The 12,993-nt window shown below is 51.1% G+C and overlaps 1 protein-coding gene across 50 annotated transcripts in view; it reads right to left on the reverse strand.

The window, feature by feature from the left end:
* Positions 1 to 12,993, reverse strand: part of MAP4K4 (mitogen-activated protein kinase kinase kinase kinase 4) — a 198,409-nt gene that overhangs the window by 22,308 nt on the left and 163,108 nt on the right. For 6 of the 50 annotated variants that reach the window (XM_059658876.1, XM_059658877.1, XM_059658881.1 and 3 more), the window contains 9 exons: positions 12,554 to 12,757; positions 11,509 to 11,670; positions 8,863 to 9,096; positions 7,895 to 8,001; positions 6,635 to 6,786; positions 5,888 to 5,985; positions 2,320 to 2,495; positions 1,757 to 1,880; positions 656 to 847 (listed from right to left, as the gene is read on the reverse strand). In XM_059658876.1, coding sequence (XP_059514859.1) covers positions 656 to 847; positions 1,757 to 1,880; positions 2,320 to 2,495; positions 5,888 to 5,985; positions 6,635 to 6,786; positions 7,895 to 8,001; positions 8,863 to 9,096; positions 11,509 to 11,670; positions 12,554 to 12,757 — 1,449 coding nt within the window. Of the gene's footprint in view, positions 1 to 655; positions 848 to 1,756; positions 1,881 to 2,319; positions 2,496 to 5,367; positions 5,377 to 5,887; positions 5,986 to 6,634; positions 6,787 to 7,894; positions 8,002 to 8,862; positions 9,097 to 11,508; positions 11,671 to 12,553; positions 12,758 to 12,993 lie in introns of all 50 variants that reach the window. The other 44 variants (XM_059658888.1, XM_059658878.1, XM_059658882.1 and 41 more) reach the window with 39 other exon arrangements.

A 12,993-nucleotide genomic window follows, 5' to 3' on the forward strand; every position in this document is an offset into this window, starting at 1 on the left:
CCACTCCAGGCTTCCCATGAAAAGCACACTCAGACCTTCCTGCTTAAAACCCTACATGTTTAGGTTTCCCCAAAAAACACTTGACCTCTTCTTAAACTCTGAGTGATGGTAATGTCAAAGGGAAGAAATCCTTTAACAGGGCTGGTGGAAACACATAAACGATGCCACCCCACAGGAAGCCAGCCAGCCTGTCTGCAGGACAGGGGGGTTAAGGGGTGTAGCGTCTGGACCCCTCAGGTGGCAAGCTTGCCCAGGTGAGGCCAAGTCTGCTTTCCCAGCTGCTTCTGCTTTATTTATTGGATAAAAATAAAGAAGATCCCACAAATGACTAAGAGTTTCATGTCAAATACATAATGGATCGGAGAACACAGCAATCACTTTATTTAGACTTTTGGAAAGTAAACTGAACACAGAAAGCCATGCAACTACACTGACCTTGAGACCAGGGAAGTGAGCTGCAGGTGTGGGGGAGACTGATCCAGTTATGGGATTTGTATGCAGATCTGAACCATGTTACTTGGGGGTGGGAGGAGAGGAGGTGACAGAAGAAAGCGGGTGGGGAAGGCAGGGGAGGGACGCGGGAGTTCTGCGCTGCACACTCCCTACCAGGCAGCAGGTCTAACCTAGGAGAGCAGCCAGCGTGGGCAAGACCTACCTCATTAGCAGTGAGCTTGTCCTGGGGTGTCTGTGGGGACATGGTGGGTGTCGGCTGGCTGGAAGATGGGGAGGAGGAGGTGGAGGAAGTGGAGGAGGAATGGCTTTGCTGTAAGAGATCTGGCAAGAGGTGAATGCGCCCGGCAAAGCCATTGCTCTCATGATGGCTGGCTCGCTTTTGGTCAACTGTACTCTGTAGAAAAAACAGGCACACTTGTCTCGCTCAGGCGCCGCTGGAGCTGCCTACGCCCCTGACAACTGCCTCCGCTCAGGTCTGTGTGACTCCTGACGGCTCCTCTCCACGGAGGCGGGGGGCGGCTGCTGGCGCCCACGCAGGGCCAGCAGCACGGAGGCACCCGCGCGGGCGGCACCGAGCGGCGCCCATCTGCTCTGCCTGCCGCTCTCGCTGCCGTCACCGAAACCACAAGCAGCGGTTTTACTTTTTAAACTTTCTGTCTAAAGCTCTAGAAAGTGCCTGTCGCTTCTCTGAATCCTGGTCTTTTCCACGTTCTTCTCCCTTTCCACCCGAATGCACTGCCACAGCATGAGACACACTCAGGGAAAAGTCAATGTGTTGGGCGGGCGCCTGTTCTATTTACAGGAGAAGCAGACACCTGTCCTCGCAGCTCAGCTAAGCAATGGACACACAGCTGTAGGGGGGTCACCCAACTGAGCGCGTCTGGGCAGGAACATTAATGGTCGGCGGGAAGGAAGCGAGCATTTTGGGACACACAAGAGCGACCTCTGCCCGCCGCTGCACGGGCCCTCCTGCCTGGCTCGGCTCACAGCTCTCTGCAGGGCCCCTGCGCAGCCCTGGCTTGCAGCCTCCTGAAGGCCGCCTGTGGCTTTCCTTCTCTAGACAGACAGGCTCCGCCTGGCGCTGAGGCTGCTGGGGGCGTGCAGAGGCAGCGATGCAGGGGTGCCACCAGCCCCGCTCCTGGCGTGCAGCTCACACCTGCCGCCCTGGCCCAGACACTCCGCCCTCAGGTCTTGTTAACATGAGAACAGATGATGATGTAGAAACAGCATGAGGAGTGGATGAGCAAGTGGGTTAATGACTCAGGAGAAGCTCAGCCTGACAAGTGTGTGGAGACATGGGTACCTGGCGGACAATCAGCGTGCCCTCCTTGGACGGGGTCATGGCTGGCTCGCTCTCCACATCGTCATGGACAATCATGGTTCTCACGGATTCTGTTTCCCCATTGCTCAAATTCAGAGACGACCTACTGAGAAACATCCAGAGGTGAAGGACCATGAATTACCATCAGTTGAGGATATTCTGTCTACACTTCTCACCTCCTCAAGGTCATTAGAAGATCAGGCTACACATAGACCATTTCCTTAAGGAAAACAAATACTTAGCACTTTCCCTTCAACAAACAAATTCATGCTGGCACAGTTTGTTTTTGAGCAAAAAGATCAGAATGAATGCTTATGGTTAAAGTAGTTAAAGCAATCAGAAATTTCCCTTTTATCGGACTTTCAAATTAAAAAGAAAAAAAGGAACTACACAGGGGGAACTGGGGAGAGGCACTGGCACGCACGCACACTGGCGGCCGACCGCGCTATACGCTCGCGGTCTCAAGACAGGTCAGGGAACCACCTGTCCCCAGGGCAGACAGACTCGGTGGGGGCTCTGCCGTCTACAATACACCCAGGACTGACGCTGCTCTGGTGTCCTCTGGTCCGGACATGGGTTCCCCGGGCCCTTCTTGCTCTGGATCATCGTCTTCCTCATCCGTCGTCCCCGACTCCTCACTGGACGAGGAGTAGTCTGTCACCTTGTGCGGTGGCCGCACGTCCTCCACTGCTCGCAGCTCTTTGGCCAGTGCAGTCAAGTCCTAATGCGGGGACAGAAAAGAGTGAGCCAGGCGCGGCGAGAGGAGAGAGCAGCAAGGAATGAGACATTCTTCACTTTCTCCATTAGTAAAAGCCACAACCTCAGTTTTGGAAAACTGTGTGGTCGAGCATTTACCAGTATATGAAGGTGAGGTCTCTGACAAAAAAGACCCAACAGTCAAACAGTCCAAATCTCACACCAAAAAACCCACAAGAACCTGCTTATGATAAGCTGATGGCATTTTTTTCACTATACAATAAAATTCTAGAATCTAGATAAAAAATGTATGTAGACAGATCCTTGGAACTTGTTATAAAGATACCTGCCTATGTAACAGAGTCTTCTTTAAAAAATATTATTTTTATTGCCGAAGCCGGTTTGGCTCAGTGGATGGAGCGTCGGCCCGCAGACTGAAAGGTCCCGGGTTCAATTCCGGTCAAGGGCATGTGCCTGGGTTGCAGGCACATCCCCAGTGGGAGATGTGCAGGAGGCAGCTGATCGATGTTTCTGGCTCTCTGTCTCTCTCCCTTCCTCTCTAAAAAATCAATAAAACATATTTAAAAATATATATATATATTTTTAGTGATTTCAGAGTGGAAGGGAAGAGGGAGAGAGAGAAACATCAATGACAAGAATTATTGATCAGTTGCCTCCTGCATGCCCCACACTGGGGATCGAGCCCACAACCCAGGCATATGCCCTGACCAGGAATCGAACCAGGACCTCCTGGATCACAGTGGAAGCTCAATTACTGAGCCATGCCGACCAGGCACAAAGTCTTCTTTCATGGAGACTATCCATCTGTCCCTACCTTACCCCAAATCTTCAAATTATCACCTTGCAATGGTGCCAGCGAATATGAACATCAGAGAAAAGAAATCACAGGAAAGTTTCCCTCTTCTACTCTACACTGAGATATTTAAGACTCAATCAATTATCTATCTATCTATCTATCTATCTATCTATCTATCTATCTATCCTATCTAATGACAGAGAAACATGGTAATTAACTGTAACTTCGCTACCCTTCCCATTGGCTAATCAGGGCGATATGCAAATTAGCTGCCAACCAAGATGGCGGCCAGCAGCCAGGCCGCTGAAGCGAACAGGAAGCTTGCTTGCTCCAGTGAAGGAGGAAGCCAACGTTCCCCGCCTGCTGCTGCTGGGCTCTGAGTTTGCACTCTAAGCAACTATGTTGCAATTATAGAAGCTAAACAAACTTCAGAAACCTGCTTTCAGCCGTCAGAGCAGGAGCTGCAACAGAGTTTCAATTATAGAAGCCAAACAACGCCAGATACCTGCTTTCAGCAGCCAAGGTCTGAGCTGGAGCCGAGCCTCATAGCTAAAGCCGGCTCTCGGCTCCAGTGACAGCCATAGAAGGTAAATAAATCCCAGAATAAAGAAAACAAGGAGAGGCTGGGAGCTTCAGTCACCCACCAGCCTGAAAATGGCCCTCAGCCCCTCACCCAGACTGGCCAGGCACCCCAGTGGGGACCCCTACCCTGAAGGGGGTGTGACCAGCTGCAAACAGCCATCATCCTCTCATCCAGGCTGGCCAGGCACCCAAGTGGGACCCCCACCCTGATCCGGGACACCCTTCAGGGCAAACCAGCCAGCCCCCACCCATGCACCAGGCCTCTATTCTATATAGTAAAAGGGTAATATGCAAACTGACCCTAACAGCAGAAGGACTGGGAATGACTGGTCACTATGACACACACTGACCACCAGGGGGCAGACTCTCAATGCAGGAGCTGCCCTCTGGTGGTCAGTGCGCTCTCACATGGGAGGAGCTCTGCTCAGCCACAAGCCAGGCTGATGGCTCCCAGTACAGCGGTGGTGGTGGGAGCCTCACCTGCCTCCTCAGCAGCGGTAAGGATGTCCGACTGCAGCTTAGGCCTGCTCCCCGCTGGCAAGTGAACATCCCCCGAGGGCTGCCGGGCTGCCAGAGGGATGTCTCATTGCCACCTTAGGCCCAATCCCCTGGGGAGCGGGCCTAAGCCAGCAGGTGGTCATCCCCTGAGGGGTCCCAGACTGCGAGAGGGCACAGGCTGGGCTGAGTGACCCCCTCCCACCCCCCCCCCGGAGTGCACAAATTTTTGTGCACCGGGCCTCTAGTCTATCTATAAAAGCCTAAGCGACCTGCCAACCGGTAGCTCTGATACGCACTGACCACCAGGGGGCCGGTGCTCAGCACAGGAGCTGCCGAGCTGTAGTGACTTGGCAGCTGCAGTTCTTGGGTGATGCACTTGGAACCAGAGAGGAAGGAGCCTGATTCCGTGGTATGTCACCCGAGAACCGCCCTCTCGCAACCTGGGACCCCTTGGGGGATGTCAGAGAGCAGGTTTCGGCTGAGGGACCCCACCTGTGCACGAATCCGTGCACTGGGCCTCTAGTCCAAATATAATTCCCAAGTGTGACTATTATTCTTAGTCCACTTGTCATACAGAAGTCTAAAGTTTATCTTTCTACTTGGGAATTTTACTTTAAAACAATGACATTTTACAAAGCAGGCCTTGCAGCCTTCCCCCCAGCAGTTCCACCAGAGTTTTCTTCTCCCCAGTGAGGAGGAGGTTTCCTTTCTTTGAGCCTGAGCCTCTGAAATCACAGTGACCAAGTATGAACCTTGAGCCTTGCTAACCATTGCATGAATACAGTTGTGGCTTTTTAAAAAGTTTTTTTTAAGCTATACTTAATAACAAAAAATGCATGCAGCAAATTTTGTGTGTTAAAAAGATGAAGCAAAAGATTAGGGCTTTATCAATCTAGAAAAGAACAAAAGACAAACTGAGGAAGGAAAAGCAATGCAGATGGAGGACAAGCTGCACGTGAAAGGCAGTTAGAATGGCTCCGGCATTTCCAGAGTTGCTTACCACTTCACTCTGCGTCCGGCAGCATGCCGTCGGCGGGGCAGGAGCACAGCACCGGGAGCACGGAGAGAGGAAGACGGAGCACAGACTCATCAAGCAGGAAATCACAGTTCCAACAGATGCACAAGTCCGCAAAGTGTGCAGAGACAGGGTCGGTTAGTGCGGCAGGGGTTACAGGAGGAGCATGGGAAAGTCACAGCTGCTACTCTAGGTACCAAAAGGCGAAACTTAAATAGCAGGTGATGTTAAATGGTGATGGGAAAGATTCTAAAGCCAGTATTACAACACCCAGCTCATCTAGAATGCATAGAGGCTAATGCAAAGCAAAGAGATAAAGGCTTGCTTTCTTCTGCATTTTCCTTAGTGACTAAGTTGGGAGGGGCATAAACGTGTCTGCAGGCTGTGGCCTTCATTCTGATCCCTCACTTCTGTGAGGGGCACAGAAAGGCGTGCCCCCAAAGACATGCTCGCAGCAGGAAGATCTCCCCACGCCCGGAGGAGCACGGGGCTGCGCACGCCTTACCGCAGGTTTCAGAGGTCTGAACACTTCTCTTTTGTCTTCAGGTTTTTTCGCTGCATTTTCAAGGCGCTGAGACGGAGAGCCTTCAGATTTGGATGATGCTGTGAAATTCAAAAGAGACAAGAAAGGCCGATACATATAAGCATCTAGATGGTGCTACAAGGCAGACTGGGGCATTAGCCTTTGCTTCTCCCCCTCACCCCTGCCCACTGCTCTCAGCCTCTGTGCAGGGTCTCCGCACGCCGGTCTGCACTCCTGGGCTTCTGACTCCTACCCAGACTCCATCGTCACCACACTCTACTTAACACGTCCTCACAGAACCTTGCCATGTCAATAACATAACCTATTGTTATGAGTAGGTTTAAATAGCCAATGTTAATGCCGATACTGATGGAGTCTGTAGTAAAAGAAGTAGGTTCAAATCTCAGCTCAGACATTTAGCTAATCAATCTCACTGAGCTGGTTACTGTAGTCTGTAAAGTGGAGACACAGTAAGTGTATCTCATGAGGTTATGATGAAGATGAAATGAGACAACACAGGTGAAGTGCTCACCATGCGAGGCACGTGTAAGCTCTCGGAAGTCAGCTCTCTTATTAAGATTATGGTGACTACCAGTGCCATTACAGCCTACGCTGTGACGTGCACTGTGCAAACACCAGGCAGCTCCCGTGGCTGGGAGGCCTTCAGTGCACTGCTCAGAGCCCAGTGTCACTAACGGGGGGCGGAGGAGACACAGAAAGGCAGCCTACATCTCACTCGGAAGCGCTCCCCAGAGCCGCTCTGAGAGCCAGGGTGCGAGCCGGGCTGGGATCCCGAGTTGCTGGATCCCGAAGAGCTTCCGCTGCCGGGCCTGGGTGCCAGCTTCTCCACTCTCTCCCACAGCAGCCGGGGCTCGATGCTGCTGTCGGAAAAGAAGGGGAGAGAACAGCTCATGCATCACCCGAGATGCAGCACTGAGCTGTCTGCACACGCATGAAACACAGGTACGATGAGAAAGCCTGCACACAGGAAGCTTGAACACTGCTCATGGTTTTATCTTAGGTGCCCCAACACACCAAATAGGTAAATGATACCCTACCATTAGCAGACCCCGAATCTCCATTAGGCAACGCTAATGCTACTGTTGGGTCTAGAAGTGTCACCATTTCTGTCATAGCAACATTATAAAAAATCCACTTATACAAATTGTGCACAAAATTATACTGTTTCCAGGCGGCTGCTCCCAGCCGACCACACTGGTCTCAAGAGCTGACACTACCTAGCGTCCTCCTCTGTGTGGCTGTGACTGGGAGGGCAGGCGGACGTGACCGGCCGGGCCTGGCAGAGGCAGGGGCTACCGGGCCCGGAGGACACTCGGTCCCAGGAGAGCCCGGCCACCTGCTCACCAAGGACCAGGCGGCTCTGCGGCTCCTGGAGAACCCCACCTCCAGCACAGAGGACCTTGAGGCTCGGTAAGGGGCAAGGACAAACACCCAGCAGCGTGGCCTCTTCCTGCTCCAGCCCAGAGGTGGTGGGGACCCCACAGCTGAGCTGTGGCTACTGGACACTTGACACACAGCCAGTGTTACCAAGAAAATCAAGTTTTACTCTTCTTTAATTTTAATGAAGTTACGCTCGAATTTAGTTGTATAATCTAGCAGCCACTAGCCTCATGCGGCTAAGAGCTGTTCACAGGACAGAGAGCTTTACACTGACAATAGTATTTGGTTAGCTCGCTGGTTTACTGTGACTGTAAGCCAACCAGGACGGTCTTTAGTGCTGCTTGTCATGTGCGTATTCCCGCGGCCCAGGAGACCCCCAGGCCCATGCTCTCACGGCCTCCCCCACTGCTCTGCACTCACCCTCACAGACAGGCGGTTAATACAGTTTATGCAGTTTTTCTTTCATAAACTGATAATCTCCTCTTTGCCACAGAACTTCCCTGTTTATGGGCATTTTAATGAAAAAAGATGACAAAAGACTGAAGGCGACTGTGCGAAAGCCTGCTCTTAAGCTCCGCCCTCTTTTACCTGGTGGAGTTTCTTTGCCCAGCCTGGCTATTCTGCTGCCCACTGCCCTGCAGCGGGGAGTCCCGACGGGACAGCACAGGGGACCGAGACGTTGTTCTCACAGGAACCTTTGGGTAGAAGACACAGCAATCAAGTTCTTGAAAATATGAGAGAAAACGTTTTCTACAGCAGTCCTACTTCTGGTAGCCTCACTGTCACTGCCCCGCCCCCACCCTGCCCGCTCGGCCTCCACTGACAACGGAAGAGAAAACGAGTCCAGGCAGCGAAGGCGCGGGACCACAGCCGGTGCCTCTGCAGCCGTCTGCTGGCGGGGACATACAAAGCATTTTGCTAAGAAAATGTGAGAATCAGGAAAATAAGCTCAAAGAAACCAAACAATGTCCACAAATGGATCAGTAGGAAACAAAAGACTGGTAGGAAGCAAGAAAATATTCAGAGGAAGCAAATTCTAAATGGAGGAAAAATTAAATGTGCCTTTATGTTTAATTTCACCATTAAGTAATTATCAAAAAAATTAAAAATTAAAAAAAGTTGAAAGCAAAACAAAGCCAAAAAATTCCTCAATTTAAAAAGAAAAATGTCTCCTTTTTGAAATTTTTGTTAATGATTTTTCTTTACAAGGCCTTTTCTGAAAATTTGGATAATGGCTAATGTCGAAAAATACTCTGTAACTTCTGTATAAACTTAAGACAGCTGCTAAAATAGAATCCATTCTACCTGTTCTAGAAGCATCTCTGAGGTTGCTTTGTCACCCAGTGTCTAGACAGAGTTAGCAACAACAATGAACAGCTAGCACTGGCTGGACGTAACTGCCCAACTGTGGAGCTTTCTCCCCACCGTAAAAAGTTCCTTTGAAATTTCATGGCCCCTTAATGCTGGTGAAGTCACCATACCCTTAATGGAAATAAGTAATTTTTAAAAAATAACAAAAAGGAAAAGCAGCACACATCTGTCTGTCTGCTTCTTACCCTTGGAGGCACCTCGTCACTGTCTGATCTAGACCAAGCCTTTTGGGCGGGGTCAGGCGCCTCCGACTTAGAGTCAGAACTCTGACTGAGCGCCTCACTGCGGGAAGGTGGACATGGGTCCTGAGAGCGAAGATGGTGGTGTGCAAATTTGGGAGGAGAAGGGTCACTGAAGGAATGGGATCGCGAGACAGGGGAAACATTGTTCTTGAGAGATGCCAGGTGGGACCACTGTACCTTACAAGAAAACAAAACACAAGACATTCAATGCGTTCTGCATAAAAGGCTTTCTGGTCAATTCCAAATTCAAAGCAGGAACTGGGGAAAGCAGCCGGTGCTCTGGGGTTAGGTGAGCCTGGCAGCCAGCCGCTCAGGCTGACGTGAACAGGGACCTGGGACACAGTGTGGACAGGAAACCAAATGTACACTTAGGAGGACAACTCTTTCAGTGTCCAGATACACATTACAAGAGCAGCAAATGTGAAGACTTAAAATTTAAAAAAGGCTTATGGCCTCCTGGCCTGTTGGGGGGCACGCGCTCCTGCATGTCCATGTCCGAGCAGGGCCTGGAGGCAGCGGGCGGCGCGGAGGCGCGCTGCGTGCACACCTGCCTGCCCGCCGCTCCCTGCAGGGCCCGCCCTCTGACCAGCAGCAGTGAAACAGCACACTGAGTGAGCAAACACAAAGCCCGCAGGTTCTGACAACTTATAATATAGTAACTTATAAACAGCCAACTTTCCAACTACACCAACATTATCCTTCTTTCTTCTTCCAAGTCTTAAAACACTCAAACCCTAGATCTCCATACATCTTCACACTGGTTAGGAAAAAAGAACTTTAATTTCTTTAGAAATATTCATTACTATGGTTCCCTAAATTGACCTTCTACTTGACAATACTTGTTAACGGGGTTTTTATCTGGTTGCTTTTAAATTGGACAAACAATCTCTGAAATAATCTGTATTTTCTTTAATTTATTTTGTTTTAAAATGTTTAATATTGCAATTTACATAACTCCAGCTATACATCTATTACATCAATGCATTTCATGAAAACTGGAAATGCCAAATCACAACTGATTCAACCTTCCCAAAAGCAAGATTCAAAATTAGTTCCAGGTCTGTGAGTTCTAGTTGCGAGTCACAGAGCTAGTTATTGGTATAATCTCAGATGCCTAGAATGTGTAAACTGTTCAGAGTCTGGAAAAGCATGGATCTGAAAGTGTTATCTATAACTACAACGTTCAACACATGGCTTTAGCATAGGGCCCTCCTTGGAAACTCCCCAGAGAGGACGTGTTCACAGGTGCCTGCTGCAGCCAGAGCAGCCTTCCCAGGAGGAGCAGCCAGGGGCCCCGCCAGGCACCACAGGAAGGAGCCATCAGCACGGAAGGCAGCCTGCGGAACTCAGGAACGCCTAGTTCCTAAACTGTCAGTGGCCAAATAGGTGAAGGTTTTCTATTCATGGCAGGGCTAGTTTTCAGATTAAAAACTAATCCTGGCCTCTCCACAGGAACGTCGTCAAACTGATTCTACTAGTCCCTCCTCCCAACCCCTTCTCCTTTTCCCCATTCACCCTGTCCTGCTCTCTGTTTCCTTTGTCTTTCCATCCCTTACTCGGAGTTGGGATCGGCTGGTGGGCCAGCTCTCCCGTGAAGCACGAGCTGCTGATCCCATGGGACACCTCCCAGACCCCCGAGGGCCAGAGCCTGGCTCTGTGCTCCTTAACCTCCTCACACAGGGCTTCGTTACTGTGAAGCACATTCAAATCCTCGTTCGAAGCACCACAGCTACTTCTCTCTCAAGAACGTGGATTCTGCCCCCAACACATGCAAACCTCAGTGAACCTAGGCCTCATAACTTGCTTCCAATATTCTGCGTTGCACAGCTGCAGAGCAAAATGACTACAAGTCTGCTGTTTCAGCGAGAACGTGGCCGCAGCGGGAACCTAAGACCTCTGCGTGGTGCCCTCTGCCGTCCACGTTCTCCCAGACAGCGGCGGCTCTCTGGCCCACAGCACTCAGCTCAGGCTCTCCCACACCAGCCCCGTGGCAACCCGTGAGCGCTTGTGACCTTGACCCCACGTGCTTCAGGGAAAGCCACACCTCACCTATTGGATTGTAACTTTTTTAGGATCTTGAACCTTTTGAGAATCTGATAAAAGGCTCGTTTCCCAGAAAAAAACAAAACAAAACAAAAAAGCATGCACATTTGGACAGACCCAAAACCTGTACTGCAATTTCAGGGCCGTGCTGGCTCTCTGACGCCCCCTCCTGGGCAGCCAGGTGCCAAGGTCTGGCTAAGAAAAGGTCTGGTTCGCCCCTTATGTACTTGTAACACTAACTTTCTAAAAACTAAACTGAAAAAATCCTTTATGTTAGAATAAGAAAGCACTTATTCATGAACATCTGACAGAACGCTAGACTAAGAGAAAAAAATCACCGAATCTGGATACGCTTAGTAAGTACAACAAAAATCTTAAAACTTCCTACTTCTCCCTATCAAAAGAGGTCTGTCCTCTTCAGGCTAGTCTGAACTCACTCCTGCTCTTCTCTTCTCTCTCAATGTGGGAACACACCAAAATGCGGTTACTACTAGCAGGCCCGCGCTCTGAGCCCCACGTGCCCGACCCGCAGCCTGGCTGCCGCACCTGAGGCTCAGCTGGTGTCTGCAGGGCGGGGTGCACAGGCTCGGCGCTGCCACTGGAAAAGGACTCTGATCTGCAAGGCACTGGCGGCTCCAGCACTCTGCCTGTCTGCTTAGCCTGGGCTTCAGGGGAGCTGTGGTTAGTTTTCCTAAATCTATCTTCCACCTGCAGCGGAGAATTAGAAGACATAACACAGTGTTAGTGGGGAAAGCAGGTACCAGAGAAAGCCTGGCAGTGGGCGGACTGTGAAGAGAAATTTTCTGTTTACTTCAACTACACGGAAAGAAAGGGAGAGCTTAAAAGGGAGGAGGCAAATAGAGCAGGTCCAGGGTTGGACTTCAGACAAAGAAATACTTAAGAGAACCAGTTAGAAGAGGCGCCTGGAGACCTCCTCCTGGCAGGAGTTCTAGGGTTGTACATGAGGATGATAAACCAGAAAAACATTAAATGTGTCACAACCAACTAAACCAACAGATGAAAAGATTGCCACCAGGGATCCAAAACACATTTCATTCAAATGCCCTGCAAAAAGGGCATTCCAGCACATGTGCTCCCCGGGCTCTCGGGGGCCAGGGGCACGGGAGGCTGACAGGCTCCCTTGTCCCAGGAGCCCAGGCCACCTGTGCCACACGCACCGGGAGGCTCTCCCAGAGGCAGCAATTTGGTACCAAGTCGGGATCACTGAACAGTCAGGAAGTCGGCTGTGGACACACTTCTCATCTCCGTTTTGGAGAACAGTTAAGCGGCCACCACTCCCTCGTTTGCATCTTAAAGAATGATTCTGCCAGATAGCCTCCCCCCTTGTGTTTAGTTCAGTGCTCCGTTCATCGGAGAATCGGTACCAAAGGCCCCCTGACCTCCATGGAGAGCACGCTGAACTGGGTCAGAAGCCCTGCGGGTCAGCCCCTCATTCTCAGGACCTGTTTCTCCGCTGGAGACCGAGGGGCGGGCCATCAGCTGAGGGCACGTCGAGCACGAATGCCTTACAGGAACCCACATGGACTCCTGTCTGCAGGGAGGACGCAGGGGAGGACGAGGGGAGCGGTACCTCTCGCGCTCTGTCGGCCGGCTCGTAGTGGGGCCTGGGCTCCGGGGCGTGGTAGCTGGGCTTGCTCCTTTCCTGCGGCGGCGGCTGCGGGTGCGGCCTCCGGTGGTCGTGCTGTAGAGACAGGAGATATGCTTGTTCTTGTTGCAACTGCCTCTGGAGCCTCTCTGCCTGCCGGTGCTGCTCCAGCTCCCGCCAGCGGCACTCCTTGGGGAGGGAGAGGAGAACACTGAATCTAGGGGACACTGGAGGGCCCGCCTCTTCTCCAATTCATTCTCAACTCTCCAATGACCATGCTACCCCCCCCCCCATGCTTTGTAACAAAGTAAAATGCTGGGGTTTTAAACAGCATATTACCTGTGGAAAATCTGACAGCTTGTTGCTAACAATATCACTGGACAGAGTAAGAGAGAATTCAATTAAATGTCAGTAGCAGTGGTTTC

The sequence above is a fragment of the Myotis daubentonii genome, chromosome 12, assembly GCF_963259705.1.
Source record: "Myotis daubentonii chromosome 12, mMyoDau2.1, whole genome shotgun sequence".
NCBI classification, from domain to species: domain Eukaryota; kingdom Metazoa; phylum Chordata; class Mammalia; order Chiroptera; family Vespertilionidae; genus Myotis; species Myotis daubentonii.